This window comes from Muntiacus reevesi, chromosome 4 (assembly GCF_963930625.1).
Source record: "Muntiacus reevesi chromosome 4, mMunRee1.1, whole genome shotgun sequence".
NCBI lineage: Eukaryota > Metazoa > Chordata > Mammalia > Artiodactyla > Cervidae > Muntiacus > Muntiacus reevesi.
In genome coordinates, this window is record NC_089252.1 from 57,791,406 (window position 1) to 57,812,187 (window position 20,782).

The 20,782-nt window shown below is 49.5% G+C and overlaps 1 protein-coding gene across 3 annotated transcripts in view; it reads left to right on the plus strand.

Moving 5' to 3' along the window:
* Window positions 1–20,782, plus strand: part of TNFRSF11A (TNF receptor superfamily member 11a) — a 58,222-nt gene that overhangs the window by 9,914 nt on the left and 27,526 nt on the right. For all 3 annotated transcript variants that reach the window (XM_065935190.1, XM_065935192.1, XM_065935191.1), the window contains exons 2-3: window positions 16,057–16,138; window positions 17,915–18,040. In XM_065935190.1, the coding sequence (XP_065791262.1) occupies window positions 16,057–16,138; window positions 17,915–18,040 (208 nt within the window). The remainder of the gene's footprint in view (window positions 1–16,056; window positions 16,139–17,914; window positions 18,041–20,782) is intronic.

Genomic DNA, 20,782 nt, shown 5'->3' on the forward strand with positions numbered 1-20,782 from the left:
ACCTGGCACTGTGCGGCGCCCGCAGGTACTGAGCAACCTTGGGTGGCTGGGTTCACGTTCCTGTAAAGTGTAGCCCGGCTGTGGCTGCGACAAGAGGAGGTAGAGCTCAGTTGTGTTTAAGGAGGAGGGACGAGTTCAGCCAAGGCCAGGAATGGCCCTGGACGTGGGCTTTAGTTCTTGAAAAGCAAGACAGATGAGGCCTGTCGAGCGTGGCGATGACCGTTCCAGAGGGGCGCCGTGGCGCTCCCCTCCAGCCGCCGACACCGGGAGGGTCTCCGCTCCGCGGCTCCCCCGGCCCGGGTCCTGCGGGCAGCGGCCTAGCACCCGGCGCGGGCTTCGTCCTTCCTTGAACGTGGAATCGAGCCGAAGTCCTAGGATGTGAGCCCAGGAGGCCGCTGCAGGCTGTGAGGCGCGTGGGGGTCAGGGCTTCGTGGCTCGGAGGCCCAGGACGGGCTCCGCAGGAGAGACGGGCCGCGCGCCCGGCAGGGGTGGAGGACAGCTGGCGATGGACCGGCGGCCGCGGCGGGGAGGGCGCGGCGGAGCTGGGGGTCAGGGTTGACCGGGAGCCGGCGGGCTGGCCAGAGTGGCATGGGGGGAGTCAGCGGGCCCCGGGGTCTCAAAGACAGGCAGCTCGCTCACCGGAGGTCCGGAGCAGGGGGTGACCCCGCAAGTGATGTGGGGGGCAGGCAAGAGGGGGAGGTGGGGAGCGTGCCGTCGCCTGGGAAGAGCAGGAACGCAGAAACCACCGCAGATCTGGGGAGAACGGGCGCATGGGATGCTTGTACACGTATGGCCGAGTCCCTGCGCTGTTCACCCGAGACTGCCACCCCGTTGTTTGGTCATCGGCTGTACCCGCTACAAAAGAGAAAGTTTTTTAAAACACAAAACCGCCGTGATCCTCAACGCCACTGGGAGAGGAGACAGTCCGGGTGGACGTGAGACCTGCCGGCACCGGGGCTGAGCAGTCCGGGTACGAAACCTTCGCTTAAAGGACAGTGGCCGGGGGTGGGGGTTCACTGATCCGCCTCGCTGACCCGGCCCGAGGGCTGAGCAGGACCGCAAGGCCAGAAGAGGCGGGCGAGGGGCTGCGGTGCGCTGCCGGCCTCGGTCCTGGGCAGGGCCGCTGGGGAGACGGCAGGAGTGGGGGCCTGGGAGACCCGAGGGGCCTTCATCTCGGTCTGACCCATCTCTGACCTTGCCACTCCACACCCAGCGGTGGTGGCGTCACCCGAGAGCCTGTCAGGAGTGCAGACCCCACTCGCTGAGAGGCACCTTTGAATTCATGTTCCAGGTGACTTTGTGCACATTTGAGCAGCAGGCCGGGGGGGCGTCCCTGGCGGTCCAGTGGGGACTTCACCTCCCAGTGCAGGCTGACCCCTGGTCAGGGGGCTAAGAGTGCACCCTGTGGCCAAAAACCCAAAACCTAAGACAGAAGCCACATTGTAACAACTTCAAAAAACACTTTAAAAACGTCATCAAAAAAAAAAAAGAAAAGAGAAAGAAAAACAAGGGGGGCTTGGGGGGGCAGTAAAACAGGAATTTTTTTTTTTTTTTAAACGAAGCAGCCCAGGGCAGCCTAGTCCCTTGCCTGGCCCCTTTGGGGTCTAAAGGCCTTATTAGCTTGGCCCACTCCCATCATGGGCTTCCCTGCTGGCTCAGCTGGGAAAGAATTCACCTGCAATGTTGGAGACCCGGGTTCGACCCCTGGTTCAGGAAGATCTCCTGGAGAAGGGAATGGCTACCACTCCAGTGTTCCTGCCTGGAGAACCCCATGGACAGAGGCGGCAGTCCACGAGGTGACAGAGTCAGACATGACTGAGGACTGACCCGTCACTTCCCCCAAAGAGCAGGGCAGAGCCCTGGAGTGCCCTGGATGCCCCACAGAGCAGCGCGCTCTGGGAAGCACGGGGCTCTGTAAGGTTAGAGGAGAAAGGAGCTCTCGTCTCAGATGAATAAAAGTTAAAACAAAAAATTTAAGAACGGCAAAGAAAAAAAAGCCCCTCACACTGGGAGAATAAAGGGGGCATTGACAGGAGCCTGGGCTGGCTGGTGTGAGGACGAGTCAGCCATCCTCATCGCGCTGTTTAGGAAACAGACGGCCCGCCGTTTCAGTAGCGCACAGCTGCAGACTTGCTTCACCCCTCATCTCCCCAGAGGACAAAGACACTTGCAATTAAAGTTTTGAAATGCAAGGTTATTTCTTCATTTTCCCTTGGGCCATATGTTTTCTAGGAGCAGAGATAATACATGCATTGTGAGCAGAGTTAGAGAGGTGAGCAGAAATCAATAGACCTTTGATATGCTCTTGTCTGAATAAGTTTTCTTTTTTTATGAGCTTATCTGGAATCAGGGTGATCAGGGGGAAAAAAATGCTGATGGGGCCATAAAAACCAACTTTCAAGACAGCTCATGAAGTTGATTGTATTGTCTGCTAGATCGAAATGGTGACTATGCCAAGACTTCTAAAAGGCCACAATTACTCTACATTTTTACGGGTTTTTTTTTTCCAATTAAATCTGACCTGAGTCAGATTTTTGTTTCTGTGTGCAGTATCTATTTTTAAAAAATCTCATAGCAAAATGGTTAAGATAGTAAATTTTGTTATGAGTATTTTATCTCGGTTAAACTTTAAAACTAAAAAATCTTATGACAAGTTATTTCCTCTCTGATGGTAAAAATAGCATTAAGGGCTCATTATCTAAAATGTTATGTCCACTGTGACCCGACAGTCAGCGTCACACCGTCCTGAAGCTGCAGGTACGTATTAACTCATGATGTGGATAAATTATGTCACCAGTTGTGTGAATCTAGACTTCCCGTTAATCTGACTTGTTCCCTCACCATGCAGGTCTCCACTCAAAAGTCACCTCATCAGTGAGGCTCCCCTCATAATTCCACACCTTATCTTATTTTTTTCATCGTCACCATTTCAGCCAGATTCCATTACATGTCTATTTCCTGTCACTCTTCTCCCAAGGACTATAAGCAAGGTCTCTCTCTGTCTAATATCTACTGTGTCCACAAAACTTACAATTGTCTGTGGCACACAGGATGTGTTCAGTTAACATTTGGGGAGTAAATGAATGCAGTTTTAACTTGTTCCACTTTCAGGTTGTAAACTGACCAAGCACATCTTACTTAAATGCTAAAGCTCCTTGATTATTTTCTGGAGAACCACGCAGTGATGTTGTTTAGATCGGGAAAGTTTTTCTTCAATAGGAAAATCAAGGATTTCTTTCAAGATGGTGAAAATGAATCCAAGGGCCCTACAGCCCTCTGGTAACCATTCTGGCCCTATATAATGAGTCAGTGCTGTTGACAGCTAAGTCTAGTCCTGTGCACAAGTCCAGGCAAAATGAAATTGCCCCATAAGAATGAATAAAGGACTTACATAGACATTTCTCTAAAAGTGGCCAACAGGTGCATAAAATAGATACTCAGCATCATTAGTCATTAGGGAAGGGAAGGGAAGTGGCTCAGTCGTGTCCGACTCTGCTTCCCCATGGACTGTAGCCTGTCAGGCTCCTCCGTCCATGGAATTTTCCAGGTAGGAATACTGGAGTGTGTTGCCATTTCCTTCTCCAGGGGATCTTCGCGACCCAGGGATTGAACCCAGGCCTCCCGCATTGCAGGCGGACGCTTTACCGTCTGAGCCACCAGGGCAGCCATTAGGGAAATGCAGGTCACAAGCACGCTGAGTGGCCGGGTGGGTGAGACTTGGTGCTCCCAATGCAGGGGGCCCAGGTTCAATCCCTGGTCAAGGAACTAGCTCCCACATGCTGCAGCTAACAGCTAGTGCTGCAAATAAACAAATTAATTAACTATAAAAAACCACACTCGTTAGGATCACTATTACCAAAAGAAATGAAAAATAACAAGTGTTGGGAAAGACATGGAAAAATTGGAAGCCGCATGCATTTCTGGTGGAAGTGTTAGTCGCTCAGTCATATCCATTTCTTTTTCGACCCCGTGGACTGTAGCCCTCCAGGCTCTTCAGTCCAAGGAGTTCTCCAGGCAAGAATACTGGAGTAGGTTGCCACTCCCTTGGGGATCTCCCCCACCCAGGGATCAAACCCGTGTCTCCTGCATCGCAGGCAGATTCTTTACCAGCTGAGCCACCAAGGAAGCCCTGGTGCATTTCTGGTGGGAATGGACTAAAATAGTGCAGCAACTATGGGGGAATGTCTGGTGGCTCCTCAAAGAGCTGAACGCAGAATGACTGTGTGACTCAGGTGTGGACTTCCAGAGAACTGAAAACAAGAACAGAGCAGGTTCTCGTGTGCCAGCGGCTCACAGCAGCCCTGATCCCAACAGGGAAATGGTGGGGTGACCCACATATCCACCCACAGATGGGCGGATAGGAAACTGACCTATTCATACAACGGCATACCGTTCTGCCATCAAAAGCAATGACGTTCCCACATAGGCTACACCACGGACGGACCCTGAAGACCACGCCAAGTGAAAAAAGCCAGACACAGAGACAAACCCTGTATGATCCCACTTAGGCGGGGTACCTAGAATGGTCAAGCTCACAGAGACAGAAGGCAGAAAGAGGCTGCCAGGTGCTGGAGGAAATATGGCATCGTTCTTTAACTCCAGGGTTCCCAGCCAGAGGGGAGGAGGGGTTACTGTGCAGTGTTTAAAAGAGTCTCTGTGTGGGGAAATAAGATGCTCTGGTGAGACCGTAGTGATGGTTGTACAACATCATGAGTCTAATTAGTGCCGCTGAACTGTACACTAAAAAATGATTCAAATGGCAAAGTGTGTTATGTGTGTGTGTGTGTGTGTGTATATATATATATGCACTTTTTAAGTATATACATAAAATTTTCCCTTTTCAAAGGGCTGATGTGAAAGAGCCAAATTCAGTGTTTCCAGATGGAGACAGCCCTTCCTCCCCTTCCTAAAAGGAGCCTCTTCCTCGCCCTCCCTGCACGACCAACACTGCCTGCCTCACATGCTCACACCTGCTCTAGGCCTGGCTGATCCGTCCCTGAGACGCTGGTCACGCCCCCATCAGACACTGCGTCGTCAGAAGGAGCACGCCTGCTTATCGGCCTTTCTCACCACCCCTCTCTGCAGTCTGCTCCAAGTGTGGGAAAGTGTGAGTCGCTCAGTCGTGTCCCACTGTTTGCAGCTCCCTGGACCATAGCCCGCCAGGCTCCTCTGTCCATGGGATTCTCCAGGCAAGGATACTGGAGTGGGTTGCCTCTTCCTCCTCCAGGGGATCTTCCCGACCCAGGCATCAAACCCTCGTCTCTTGCACTGGCAGGCAGATTCTTTCCCATCTGAGACACCAGGGAAGCCCCAGGATGCTGCCGAAAAGGCCCCCGTTTCTCCACAGCGGCCACGTCCTCCCGGTCCACTCCCTGGCCCCCCCAGCCGGGGCCCGCACCCTCGGGGTCTCCCCCCTCCTCCTCCTGCCCAGGGATCCCTGGCTCCTCTGCCCCTTGCCCCTCCCCCTCCAGCTTTGGGGTCCTCCGGCCGAGCTGTCTTCCCCTGTATCCCAGGCCGGGTTCCCTCCCCTTCCTGCTCCCGTAACCAGTGAGGGCTACGTCCAGGCACTTCCTGGAACCTGATCTTCGGCAGACCTGGTCATTGCCTGGGTCCCCAGCTGCTAGTTCTCTCCTCGCGGTGCCTGTGTGGTCCGGCGCTGCACGCTTTGAGAGGGTGGGACGGGCCCACGTCCTTGTTCTACACGAGCCTGTGCCTTGCACGGCACGTGAGAACTCAGGAAAGATGTCCTTGAAGGTGTGATGATAGCAACGCTTTTTAAGAGATGGGTGCTTTCTGTCATCAAACCCTGTCATCAGGGTTTGGTCTGTCATCAGACCAAGCTGAAATTTGCTTTCCGGTCATACCACATGAAAAGTCACTTTGCAAGGTAAGACAGATGGCAGGCGGAGCAGTGACTGGCCTTCCTCTGCTGTCTGCAGGTGAGGTCAGCTCCCAGCCCCTCGATGGGGAGTGGTCTGTACTTGGGGAGGGGGCACATTCCTGGTAGTGCTTTTCAGTGAGACCAGTAGCAGGCCAGCCGTGATGAACGCCTTCGAGCTGGAGTTTTGAATACTCTTCACTGCTGGAAACACACTCATAAAACACATTTTAGAATGTCCTAAATCCCTCAGGAGCAGCTCAGTTACTAATGCATTATTAATAGTAGTCACGATGTCCTTTTCTTCACATTCTTCTCAAACTAGACACATCTTTCCACGCTGTACCAATCAGATACTAGATGAGCCTCAATTTTAGCAGCAGAATTTTCTTTTTCAAGAGTTGTATGTAAAATACATTTCTGTAAATGCAATCGTGGCTTCCTTGGTGCCTTTGGTAAAGAATCCACCTGCCAATGCAGGAGAGGTGAGTTCAGTCCCCAAGTTGGGAATACCCTTGGAGAAGAGAGTGACTACCCACTCCCATCTTCTTGCCTGGGAAATCCCCTGGACAGAGGAGCCTGGCGGGCTGCAGTTCACACAGTCTCAGAGTCGGTCACCACTCAGCCGTTAAACGACACCCACAGAGGGAGCTGTCGTATTTTAGACACTCAGGGAGTTTTCTGTGTAAACCCTCTATTCTCTGTTACGTCATGACTTAGACCACGCACCTGGCTCGTGTAACGCAGGGCTTTCACGAAGTTCAGTGGTCTCCCAGGGGGCGCTTAGGGTGATCTGGGTTGTTGGGGCGCATGGTTCAGTTCAGTCATTCAGGCATGTCCGACTCTTTGCAATCCCAGGGACTGCAGCACGCCAGGCCTCCTGTCCATCACCAACTCCCGGAATTTACTCAAACTCATGTCCATTGAGTCAGTGAAGCCAAGCAACCATCTCATCCTCTGTCGGCCCCTTTTCCTCCTGCCCTCAATCTCTCCCAGCATCAGGGTCTTTACAAATGACTCAGCTCTTCACATCAGGCGGCCAAAGCATTGGGATGCACAGGAGATCCCCCAAAGGCTGCCTGTTTATTTTCTTCGTCTCTTCAATTGGTAACATACCATCTTCATAGGTGCCCGTGTAATGTTCTAAAGTACGAAGTGTGAAGCTTGGGTTTGTGCGAAGAAAAGTCTGAGTTTTCCTCTGTAAACCGTGAGCTTGAAATGCTGTCTGTTGAGTTTTTTGAAGTGAAAACGTCTAGCAGGGCATTTGGACATCCCTCCGTTCTGTCCCTGTTGACAGAAATCACTGGCAGGATCTCGGGACCCCTTTATCAGCAGAAGCTTTGAGTCAGCTCACCCCCACCCAGCTTCCGCCACCGCCACCGGCTGAAGCCCCAGTCAGAAACCACCGCGTGACTCGGGCCACCTGCCACGATCCCAGTCCCACGAGAAAGCCCTGCCGCATGTGAAGTCAAACAGGCTTTTAAAAAAATAAACCTCTTCAATTAAAAACATGTTTTTCCGGGAATCCCCTGGCTGTCCAGTGGTTAGGGCTCTGCACCGGGGGCATGAGTTTGAGTCCTAGTGAGGGAACTAAGATCCTGCACCTCTTGCAGAGAAGCCAAAAAAACCAAAAACCCACGTTTTCCAGTCACTGGAAACACTCTGATAGCAGCTTCTGTGATCACAGCCAGGTTAAAACTAAACAAGGAAGGTGCGCCCAGAAGCTGCAGGGCTTCGGGGCGTTGCTGCAGATCCCTGCTCTTCCCCACCCTCTTTCCTTTTTCTGCCGACACCCTTTTCCCGCCATCCCCCCATCAGGATGATCTGGTAGAAGGAACCCACGCTCGCCGATTCCGCCCAGGGGTGCATTAACCTCCTCTCCGGCGGCCGCCAGCCGGGGTGCCCGTCTCAGCCGAGCGACTGACACAGTCGCTGCCCCACGTCCGTCCCCCAGCCACTGGCTGGAAAGGTCCTCGGCCTCCACGGGAGGAAGCGCAGGCTTCGTTTTCACTTGCCATTGCCGCCTTGCCAGGCTTCCCTGGTGGCTCAGCTGGTAAAGAATCCACCTGCAACATAGGAGACCCGAGCTCGATCCCTGGGTCGGGAAGATCCCCTGGAGAAGGAAATGGCAACCTGCTCCAGTATTCTGACCTGGAGAATCCCAGGGACAGAGGAGCCTGGAGGGCTACAGTCTGCAAAGAGTCGGACACGACTGAGCGACTGAACCACCACATCGCTGCGTCATCTGCACAAATTGTCCCATCGCATCCTCACTGCGGTAGGAGGGGTACAATGATTCGCCCCATTTTATAGGCGAAGAGACAGAGCCTTAGAAGTGTTATCCCCACCTTGTTCTCAGGTTGCAGAAAAGCAGGCAGTTTTATTAAAGAAACGGCAGACCGGCCTGGAAGTTCGGGTCTGAGAGCTGCAGGATGGCAGAGCCGTCCCGGGAAGCCCGCCCCGCTCTCCCTGACCAGCGGAGCCACCTGGCCGGGCGTCTCGGCTGTCTTCACCGGCGCGCTGGTACCAGCTGCCCCCCCTTCTCCAGGGGCTCTCCCAGCCCCAGCCTCTGCTCTGCTAAGTCCTCACATTCTGGCTCCTCAGACGTGACTTCAGTGAGTGTTTGGTTTTTCTATTTTCTGTAGAAACCTGCCTTATCTGATGTGAAGCTTAAAATGACTCCTCTGTGACATCCACTTCCAGGTCTGAACTGTTAACCAAGAAGTCTGATGGGGGATGCTTTCCTGTAACAGACATAGAACTGTGCCATATTCGAGAATATAAAGCTGGATAAGATAGAGAAGGGGCTGGAAGCTTCTCGAGAAAAGGAGATAAGAAAGGGACCAAACTGAACAGGTCCCCAGAACATCTCGGTTCCAAGGGTCTGTGTTTGGACTCACTAATTGAAATATTTAGAGGGGAAAACTTAGGCCTTGTCTCTGGCCGGACTTCCCAGCCAGCTGAGAAAGGAAATGGACAAGAAGCAACAGAGACCTTTGTTTGCGGGTCTGTGACTGAGACCTGTAATGTGTTTGTTGTTCATTTGTTTCTAAAAATGAAAAGCTTCTCTCTGAAAGGCTTCAGAGAGAAAAAATTTCTTTGCGTGAAATCCTCATAGTAAAACCATTCTCTCGGTGTTCTGGGGAACAGAGCTCTCTAGTACTTGATTTCTGGGTGAGAGCACTTTCAATCGTGACTTCCTTTAAGGATATTTTTTTTAAGGGCAGTAAGACTATTGAGTGTCATTTTCACATACAGTAGCTTCTCTCAAGAAAAACCACCTCTTTCAGTTCAACTGTAGCAATCAGAAATGTGATACAATCTTTCCTTAATTTACAGCCAGATTCTCAAATATAGTCATGGATGATATTTTATAAAATAAAACCTATGGAAAATCCCTCATTTGTTCTTCTGGGTTGAGTTCTCTTCCTCTTGATTTGACAGAAGGAGCCAAGCTTCTTTCTGTTTTGTTACATGTCAGCATGAATTTTCAGTAGAGCAGAAAAGTAATTTTAGGATTCATAATGCCTTTCGGTACAATTGGGTTGATTAACTGCACGAAAAATAAATATTTAAGTCAATCTTCCCTGCAGGATTCCAAATACAGATCCTCCACTCTCTGCAGCTCCACTCAGAGAAATGTTTTGTTTCTTCAGCTTGGAGTTTTTCAGGATTAGACCCAACATGGCATTGCATTGGGAAACAAATCCAATAAATCCACGGAGCTTTATAAAGACAATTTTGATTTACAATTTATTATCTCCCAAAGCCTCACATAGACTGTAGACATGGTTATTCCAGAGAGTCTGTCAGCCATTAAAATTAAATACTAGCTTGTATGCCCTGAAACAAATATCCAGATGACACAAAACCCAAAAGAAAGTGAGGTAGCAGATGGCCAATATGTTAGATGCATTGTCTTAGCTTCTTTTTTATTTTAATTTTAACTTCTTTAAGACTGCCCAAGGAATTTGTATGGGCAGGGGAGAAGAAAGGGGGAAACGTAAAAGGTATTTGCTGTAAACAGACTAGGGTTTCTTCTACACTCCGGAGCTGTCTGTTAGAAAGCAGAAGTTAGTCGACGTAAGCTCTGCGGGCCAGACGTTGCTTTTGTAGCTTTCTGATTAAGACTGTAGTAGGGCCCTGTCAGCACGAGTGGTTTTTACAAGACTTCTAAGTACCCTGAATCAAAGCGTATTCCCCAAGACACAAGCGCTGCAACAGAGCTGACGCTGAATTTATGTGACTATACCCTTTATTCCATAAATAGTTTAGAAGTCGTTCTGCTTTATTTGTTTAATGAAAACAATGAGGGTTCAAAAGCCCTATTGTTTAGAGGGAAACAAATCAATCCTGAAGGCAAAGGAGACAGAAATGTAGATAACTAGAAATCTGTACCTCTCAAGTCGGTTACCAAAGGCCATCTGTTGCTCCATCTTCAGCAAAGAGACAAGGCTGGAGGTGGTTGAAAATCACTCCCTTTACTGAAAATCTGCAGCCTTATGCTGAATCCCTGCTCCCCACCCCCCCATTCCCTGGGAGATTGCTTCTGAAATACTTAAGCAGAAACATGTTTTCATCAAACTCCTGCCTTACGAGGACTGCTCCCAGTGATAAGAGCTGCCACGTTTGGTTTTAGGGAAGATTGTCTTTCAGTCACCGTGTCCAGCTCTGCGACCCCGTGGACGCACGCCAGACTCCCCTGTCCTTCACTGTCTCCCAGAGGTTGCTCAGACTCATGTCCATTGCGTTGGTGATGCTATCTAACCACGTCATCCCTTGTCGCTCCCTTCTCCTCCTGCCTTCATTCTATCCCAGCCTCAGGGTCTTTTCCAATGAGTCAGGTCTTCGATCAGGTGGCCAAAGTACTGGAGCTTCAGCATCAGAGGACAGAGTCAGGCCCACATTCTGAGCAGTTGGGAGGAAAGGGCCAGAGGACCAGAAGGAGCTTGACAGGCCTGAGGGCTCCCCGCTGCTGATAAGATGAGGGATGTCAGAACTAGGACCTGAAGGAAAAGGAGGGGTAAGACTGGAGGGGCTGAGGGCACCCCCTCATTCATACCAAAAAACGCCACTCTGTGGATGCGGGCCATCTGGGCAGAGGCTGGTATCCAAAAGATCCAGCTCCAGCTCGCTGGAAACCAAGCCTAAGAAGGTGGGGTTTGGGGTCGTGGGAGCAGGGAAGTCAGAGGCAGAACTGGCGTGGCCTGTAGCATCAAGGGACAGGGCCCCAAGGGATCAGCCAGGGTGACAGGCCAGGGCGTCCAAGGTCTAGATTTCCTACTAGTTACAAACGCGGGGACTGCAGTGCAGAGGGAGAGGCGTGGGCTCCTGGACGTGGAGCTTGGGATCAGAGTGAGCCCAGCACGAGATGAAGCCAGTTCTGCGCATGTGTGAGCCCCAGGGAGCCGCAGGTCTACTAAGAGGGTTCACCCTAGAGCTGCAAGTGGAGGAAAACACAGAGCTTCTCGGAGGCAAAGAGCAAAGAACAAGGGTCAAGTCAGTTCAGTTGCTCAGTCGTGTCCAACTCTGTGCGACCCCATGGACTGTAGCACGCCAGGCTTTCTTGTCCATCTCCAACTCCCGGAGCTTACTCAAACTGATGTCCATCGAGTCAGTGATGCCATCCAACCATTTCATCCTCTGTCGTCCCCTTCTCCTCCCACCTTCAATCTTTCCCAGCATCAGGGACTCTTCAAATGAGTCAGTTCTTCACATCAGGTGGCCAAAGTATTCGAGTTTCAGCTTCAGCATCAGCCCTTCCAATAAATACTCAGGACTGATTTCCTTTATGATAGACTGGTTGGATCTCTTTGTGGTCCAAAGGACTCTCAAGAGTCTTCTCCAACGCCATAGTTCAAAAGCATCAGTTCTTCGGCTTTCTTTATGGTCCAACTCTCACATTCATACATGACCACTGGAAAAACCATAGCTTTGACTATATGGACCTTTGTTGGCAAAGTAATGTCTCTGCTTTTTAATATGATGTCTAGGTTGGTCATAACTTTTCTTTCAAGGAGCAAGCGTCTTTGAATTTCATGGCTGCAGTCACCATCAGCAGTGACTTCGGAGCCCAAGAAAATAAAGTTTCTGTTTCGATTGTTTCCCCATCTATTTGCCATGAAGTGATGGGACCAGATGCCGTGATATTAGTTTTCAGCATGTTGAGTTTTAAGCCAACTTTTTCACTTTCCTCTTTTACTTTCATCAAGGGGCTCTTTAGTTCTTCTTCACTTTCTGCCATAAGTGTGCTGTCATCTGCATATCTGAGTTTATTGATATTCCTCCCAGCAATCTTGATTCCAGCTTGTGCTTCATCCAGCTCAGCATTTCTCATGATGTACTCTGCATATAAGTTAAATAAGCAGGGTGACAATATACAGCCTTGACATACTCCTTTCCCGATTTGGAATCAGTCTGTTGTTCCATGTTCAGTTCTAACTGGACCTGCATACAGATTTCTCAAGAGGCAGGTCAGATGGTCTGGTATTCCCATATCTTGAAGAATTTTCCACAGTTTGTTGTGATCCACACAGTCAAAGGCTTTGGCATAGTCAATAAAGCAGAGGTAGTGTTTTTCTGGAACTCTTGCTTTTTCAACTATCTGACAAATGTTGGCAATTTGATCTCTGGTTCCTCTGCCTTTTCTAAATCCAGCTTGAACATCTGGAAGTTCATGGTTCACATACTGTTGAAGCCTGACTTGGAGAATTTTGAGCATTACTTTACTAGCATGTGAGATGAGTGCAATTGTGTGGTAGTCTGAGCATTCTTTGGCACTGCCTTTCTTAGGGATTGGAATGAAAACTGACATTTTCCAGTCCTGTGGCCACTGCTGAGTTTTCCAAATCTTCTGGCATATTGAGTGCAGGACTTTCACAGCATCATCTTTTAGGATTTGAAATAGCTCAACTGGAATTCCATCACCTCCACCAGCAAAGGAGGAAAAAAAGAGCAAGGGAGGGAAAACAGCAACAACAACAAAGTATATCTTGTCTTCTCCAGAAGGTGCAGGCCTCCAAAAGAGAGTTTTCTAGATTCTTTTTATTTACCCCCAAGGCACATTTCCTTGGGGCTTCCCTGGTGGCTCAGATGGTAAAGAATCTGCCTGCAATGCGGGAGACTGGGTTCAATCCCTGGATCGGGAAGATTCCCCGGAGATGGGATAGGCTACCCATTCCAGTCTTCTTGCCTGGAGAATTCCATGGATCGAGGAGCCTGGCGGGCTACAGTCCTTGGGGTCGTAAAGAATCAGACATGACGGAGCAACTCACACACACACATATTTCATTAACCATATCTGTGTACGTATGTTGCCTTATAAGTTGTATGTTGATTGTCATTTTGAGTCTGAAGGTGTACTGCAAAGTATCTAATGTAACTCAGGAACAAAGTAGGGATCAGTTTAAGTTCTACCTTAAATTAAATTAATACCAAAATTGTCTGCCTCACCACAGTCAAATTTCCCAGTAGCAGAATTACTGATGTAACTTGAAAGATCAGTAATCCTATAGCAGTGTGAAACAAACATGTCAGTTCTGCAGTGATGAAGATGTTCTGGAATTAGACAGCAGTGCTGGTTGCATAACTTTTTGAATATACAAAAAAAAAAAAAAAAAAGCCCAATGAATCATAACCTTTGAAAGGGGAAATTTCATAGTATATGAATTATCTCTCAATATTTTAAAAAGAAGACATGTCCATGTGTAAAGTCACAATTCGCTTAGGAGACAGAGATTGATATTAAGGAACAATCTGAAAAAAATCTGTTTAAGAGGACATATGGTCACCTCTGGAATCGCAGCTTCCCTGTTTTTGCCAGGGTTACACTCCTGGGCCAGAGGGCGAATGGGCGGAATGAATCACAGCCATGTGCCTAGACGTGTAAACAAACTGTCCACACTTTCGGGTGGCTGACGCTCACCAGGTACCAGGGTTTGGGGCCCAGCGCCCAGCCCACAGTGGCACCTGACCTCTTCTGGCTGCTGCTTCAGGAGGCGCCCTTTCAGCAAATTCCCCTGAAAAGAACCTGTGTACGTGACCCAGACAAAGCCTGCCCCTATCTCACAGAGACTTGCAGTTTTCTTACGGGTCAGACGCAATCGGCCTTGATCATCTGAAATACAGCCCAACTGCACATTTCTCTGGTCTGCTTTGTCATCAGCATGGCAGGGGCGCTCACGTACCATAAGGCTTACACAGACCCTTTCTGTGAAACAGCATCTGCATTGCCGCGTCCAGCCTCACCGTCTGCCTCTGCGCATCTCTCCTCTCTGCACACGTTGCTATGCCGACGCAGAGACACGGGTTCCCATGGAAACAGAGAAAGCCCCAGAGAGCAGAGGCGGGCGGCTTCTGTTGCGTCATCTTTCCCAGTGTCCACGGGCTCACTGCCCTGACCCTGTGAGCCTGTCGGGCGGTGGATGCTTGGGGAATGTCGGCCCCGATACCCGGGTCCACGGAGAGGGTCAGACGGCCTAGGAACCGAGTCCAGATACAGCCTTCCCGGCACACTGGCTCCAGAAACACGTGCGACGCTCTCGCTGACCTCGGAGGAGCTGTCCCCGACCGCAGCCCCCCCGACGCGCTTTGCCGGCCCCGGGGGAGGTCGGGGAGGCCCCTACTGGCTGCGTCCTCTTAATTTTTCCTTTTTGGCCATGCCTCATGGCGCGTGGGATCTTTGTTTCCTGACCGGGGATCGAACCCGGGCCCCCTGCTTTGGGCGCAGTTTTCACCACCGCACCACCAGGGAAGCCTCTTTTCCGGTTTTAAATTTGTTTTTGGCTGTGCTGGGTCTTCGTTGCGGCGTGGGTTTTCTCTGCGGAGCGCAGGCTCGGCGTGCGGCTTCGGGAGTCGCGGTTCCCGGCTCCAAAGCGCAGGCTCAGTCGCTCCGGTTCAGGGGCTCAGCTGCTCCGCGGCATGTGGATCTTCCCAGACCGGGGATCGAACCTGTGTCCCCGGCGTTGGGAGGGGGTTCTTCACCGCTGAGCCGCCCCGGAGCCCCGGGGATCCGCCCTGCGAGCCCTGAGGACACCCCCAGGTCCCCGCGCGCAGGGAGGGCCCGCCGCCCCCCTTGCAGCCCACCCCGGAGTGCCGGACCCCTCTGAGGGCAAGGTGGGGACTGCGGACCCCTGGCCCTCGGTGAATGCACGCCGCCGTCTGCGCCGCTGCCCCCGGGCTTCCGTCTCCCCCGGGTCTGCAGCTCCGCGGCCTGCCTGTCCACAGCGGTGTGTGTTGTTTTTCTCTAACAGAGACGCTGATAAGGGAAAGAGCTTTACTGCGGCAAACTGATAAGAATCTGAGCAAATGCAGGGTGCTTGACTTTTGTTTTGTTTTGCTTAGATGAGCAAATGTGGAAATTAATGTTGGTATTAGAATCATGCAGAAAGGAGACCGAAGTTCACAAAGCTGAAGCGGCCCAGCCGGTGGGCTGGAGGGAGTCCAGGCTCCAGGTCACAGGCTCCCTAGAACCCGTCGCTGTCCCACTTTAAAAACTTCTCTGCATGCTTAAAACTTTTTAAAGGCAAACAGTACTAAGCATCTTTCTAAACTCAGAAATAGCTTGTCAGATCACATTTCCCCTGAAATAACACACCGGCTTCCCAGGTGGCTCAGTGGTAAAGAATTTGCCTGTAAGAGTCAGCAGACAGATGCAGGTTTGATCCCTGGGTCAGGAAGATCCCCTGGAGGAGGGCATGGTAACCCCCTCTAGTGTTCTTGCCTGGACAATCCCATGGACAGGAAAGCGTGGCCGGATACAGTCCATAGGGTCACAAAGACTGTAATACAAGGATGAAGGGACCCCACTCTGTGCTTCTCCAGTTTTATGACCTGAGTGGACGGACCCCACTGTCCACCACAGGATGACACAGACGTGGGGCCACTTTGTACGTGGCTGGTAGAAAGCAGTTTTCAACCTTCTGGGTACTGTTTATAAATTTCCCTTCAATTCAGCCTGTTTGCATGAGCATAACTGAAATATTTTTAAATACTTAAATGGATCTTGATGCCAGGATCATTGGTTTTGTACATTCTTGGGGGGGGGATGGGCTAGAATAGGATAGTGATACCTTTGGGCGGGAGGTGGTATGATGCACAGCGGTGGCAGGAAAGTTTCTGGTGGCTTCCTCTGGGAGGAGCTGTGCCTAATCTCTACCTGATGCACATTTTCTTTTTAGGTGACTTTTCAGATCGCCCCTCCGTGTACCAGCGAGAGGTATTATGAGCATCTTGGACAATGCTGTAAGAAATGTGAACCAGGTTCGTGCTTCTTGAGAAGCTAAACCTTTTGCTGTCCTCCCAAAGTGGGTGGGGCCCGTTTTTGTTTTAACGTTAGTAAGTAACTGATTCTATCCTGCCAGATGAGAAAAGAAATTGGATTTAAAAAAAAAAGAAATCGGGTAGGCTTCTTATGGCAGTGGCAGGTAGTAATGTCTGTCATTCTGAAGAGAAAAATCTTACTCTCAATAGGTGAAGTAACTTAAAAACCAAGAGCAATTTCAGAAACTGGAATTAAGTGCATGCTGGAGTGTAAGTTAAGTACCAGCTTCCTCAAACACTATTTCTTGAGAAGGCAAGAGGTTTTTTTAAAAATGCTGTTTTAGAAGTTTGTGATTCAAACTCTCAAAATATTCAATAGAACTCTTATTTAAAAGTATCATTTAGGGGTAGTTCCCTGGTTGTTCTGTGGTTTGGGCTCAGCTCTTTCACTGCCCAGGTTCAACCCCTGATGGGGAATTAAGATCCCACAAACCGCGAGGTAAGGCCAAAAAAAAAAAAAAAGTATTAATTTCATAGAAATTCACCAGGGGTGGGGGTGGTGATGGGGATGGGGATGACTGTCTTTGAATCACTGCCAAAAATTGCCTAAATCCTGTTATAACTTCTCCCACAACATCTGCTGAGGAGTAGGAGGTAGACTGGTCACCATTTCCCCAAAGTTGTTTTGACAAGGAGGTGACCAGCTACTTCTGTGGCCTGGGTGAGGCCCCAAGTCCAGAGTGTCCTCACTCACTCCTTGTTCTGGGGACGGAAGAGGAGCTTTAAGGAAAAGGACCTTATCTTATTACAAATCCTTTAGCTATTTCAGCTACAAATATTTTTGGGGTGCACAGAGTGAAGATCCATTGATTCTCATGCATATGTGTGTGTTTCTGAGCATGTGTATTACTCTGATCAAACGAAGTTAACCGTGAGCCCACAGTGTGCATAGGACAAAAGAAACAAACTCTGCGGGTCGACAGTAAAGGGGCTTTGAAGATGGAGACATGAGGCAGGAGATGAAGTTTCTCTTGCTTAGCCTCCAGGGAACCCCTCGAGTTCTGCAGGCACCAGTTTGAAAACCGCAGTTCTTTTCCTGAGTCAGCAGGGGTTGGGAGTGGAAAGGCCTAGGGTTTTACTTAGAAGGTCTGAAAGGCCGCAGTGACAGCAGGCACAGCAAACCCCAGGGAGGTTATCTGGGCCAGCGGGGAGCCCTGAGGAGCCCCTGCTGTGAGACATGACCTCTGTCTCTGGGGGCATCCTGGGACCACATCATGTAAAGGGTTTGGTAGACTGGTGCTTTTTTTTTCCCCTTGCCTACACCATAAGACTTTCAGGATCTTAGTTCCCCAACCAAGTATCGAACCTGGGTGCTCAGCAGTGAAAATGCAGAGTCCTAACCACTGGACTGCCAGGGAATTCCCAGACTGACTCATTTTTGTTGATTTATTGGGAGGCTTCCTCTGGGAAGAACTTGTGCCTAATCTCTAGGCAAATAGAGATTGTCACATCACATTTCCCCTGATATAACACAAAGGCTTCCCAGGTGGCTCAGTGGTAAAGAATGTGCATGTAAAAGTCAGCAGACAAAGAGATGCAGGTTTGATCCCTGGGTTAGGAAGATCCCCTGGAGGAGGGCATGGTAACCCACTCTAGTGTTCTTGCCTGGAGAATCCCATGGACAGGGAAGCGTGGTGGGATATAATCCATAGGGTCACAAAGAGTGTAATACACGGATGATTTTTGATTGGTGCATGTTCCCCCTTGTAATTTAAGGAACGTACATGTCTTCCAAATGCACCACTACCTCTGAAAGCGTCTGTCTGCCCTGTGGCTCGGACGAATACCTGGACACCTGGAACGAAGAAGATAAATGCCTGCTGCACAAAGTCTGCGATCCAGGTGAGTCAGCCCGTCAGGGGCAGTGTGGGAAACGACATTGTTGGATGCAGCGACGCTGTACCTTTGGGGGCAAGGGAAGACGTCTGCCCACAGACCCCCAGAGGGTGCGCTTTAGATCCCAGGAGCACTGTGTTATGGGTTTTCGTAGGGAACTTCTGTTCTGGAATGTATCTGTTTTGCTTTTACTGAAGTACAGTTGATGTACAGTGTCTTGTCTGAGGTGTACAGCAAAGTGGTTCGGGGGGGTGTGTGTTACTTTTTCTGATTCTTTTCCCTTTTAGGTTATTACAAAGCATTGAGTGTAGTTTCCTGTGCTATACAGTAGATCCTGTTGGCCATCTATTTTATGTACAGTAGTGTGTATATGTTAATCCCAGACTCCTGATTTATCTCCTCTCCTACCTTTCCCCTTTGCAAACCATATTTGTTTCCTATGTCTGTGGGTCTATTTCTGTTTTGTAAATAAGTTCATTTGTATCATGTTTTTAGATGCCACATATAAGTGATAAGATGTGATATTTGTGTGTTCAGGCCTGGAAGGTATCTTACACGTGACAGAAGGTTTCCACGGCATTTCCACATACGCTGTGTTACTTCTCACAAAAAAACCCTGTGAGAAAGCTATGATTATCCCATTGTAAAAATGAAGAAACTAAGAGGGAGTGAGTGATTTCTCCAAGGTTACAAATGAGAAGCAGGACTCAAAACCAGGCCTTCTAACTCCCAGGTCTTTTTCCTAAACTATCCACGTCTTCCTCCCTCCATAGTCTGATCTCTTTATCATACTGCTATAGGGCTTTGGACTCAGATCTTTTAAAAATTAAAATTTACTTATAAGAATAGGATCAAAATATGTCTCCTAAGTCCCAACCCAGAAGCTCCTTTCATCCCCTTTTTTCCATTTTTCACTCAGTGTATCTGTTAAGGAAGCCAGGCCATCAGTCCTGTAGAGGTTCCACTGTCAGAGCTTTGCTAGCTGCATTATCTCGGTCTCATTAAACATACGTCTTCTGTCCCCTGTATTTCCTGTAAAGGGGTTATTAGATCTAGAAGGCTGATCAGAATCTGGTTTGGGTTTTTCTGCTTTGTTTTTGGCAAAACTCCTTCAAAAGGTGATGTCAGGGGTCACACTGAGCTGCTTCTCTCTTTCCTGGGTGATACGAGCAGCTGTTGATGATCATGACCTAGAGCCATTTTCATTTAGGGGCTGCAGAAAGGTGATGTTCTAACTCTATCATCCTTTCTTCGTTTATCGGCTGGAATGCTTTCTAAAGAGAAACTTCTCTCATCAACTGGTCGTTACCCTGAAGTGCAGTCTATACAGGAAAGGCAGAATGAGTGCTTATAACTTTATTTTTCCACTTTTCAATATAATGACCCCATCACCAAGTTGTCTCCAGAGGATCTGTATGAACATCACGAGCTAGCTTCCTTTCTCACTCCCTGCCATCTTGGTAGCTGCACTTGGTTGGAGGCATCCCGCACCTAAGACCGCAAAGACGACGAGAAAGTTGCTGGAGTTGATTGACTCTAGGCTCCAGTTCCTTATGAAAAGTGGAAAGTGTGTGCTGGGGTGCAAGCAGACTCTGAAAATGATCAGACAGGCAAAGTGAAACTGGTCATCCTCGCTGACCACCGCCCAGCCCTGAGGGAGCCTGAAATCGAGTATCGTGTGACAGCGGCCAGAGCAGGCGTCTGTCACCATGGCGCTCGGTCGCTCAGTTGTATCCAGCTCTTTGCAACCCCATGGACTGTTGCCCACCAGGCTCCCCTGTCCTTGAAATTTTCCCGGCAATATTCTGGAGCAGATTGCCATTTCTTACTCCAGGGGATCTTCCTGACCCAGGCATCGAACCTGCACCTCTTATGTCCCCTGCGTTGGCAGACAGATTCTTCACCACTCGTGTCTATCACACGGTGGCAGTAACACTGAACTGGGCACAGCGCGTGGAAAACACTACAGAGCCAGACACACCGGCTCCCAGTGACCTAGGTGACTCTGACATCACGAGGGGCATGCCGGGACAGACCCGTGAAAAGTAGATCATGCACAACTTTTCTTTAATAAAACTAGCCAGAGCTTATTTTTTTAGAAAAAGGAATATTACGAACTCACGAATTTACACATTGGAGGTGTTTTAATCTACTGCAGTCACTAAGTCTTACTGGGGCTTAGATGATCGCTCCTCTCCCTCGGGTATCTCTAAGAGCTCTCTCTCTCCCAGGCTTATCTTGGACACTTCCTTCCCTGAAGCTGGAATGAGCCATTTTTCCAAGGATTTCTCATCGCTTCATTAGAACATCTTATTTAGTGACTTCAGTCTGGGTGCTCAGAAGGCTCATTGCTACAAGGATTGATCCTTGTATTGATATATAGGGGTTTTTTTTTCAAATAGAACAAAAATACTAGGAAATAAGTATTTTTTAAAGCACTGTAATATTTCTAAAATTAGAGACAGCTGGCAGACTTTGTCTGGAGACGGTAACATGGAAAGTCCACTGAGCAAAGCATCTGATCAAGTCCTTTTTCTTTCCCATTGCTTAGTGGTGAGTTTGACTCATCACTGTCTCTTGGAAAGAAAGATTCACTCTGTCTACTGCCAAAATTGATTAAAGCCCCAAACCTGGTGCATTAAGATATTAAAAACTATGTCAAAATCATCCATCACCACACAGGGTTCTATGCACTTACTTTTGAGTGGGGGTGGGGGGGCTTCCCTGGTGGCTCGGAAGTAAAGAATC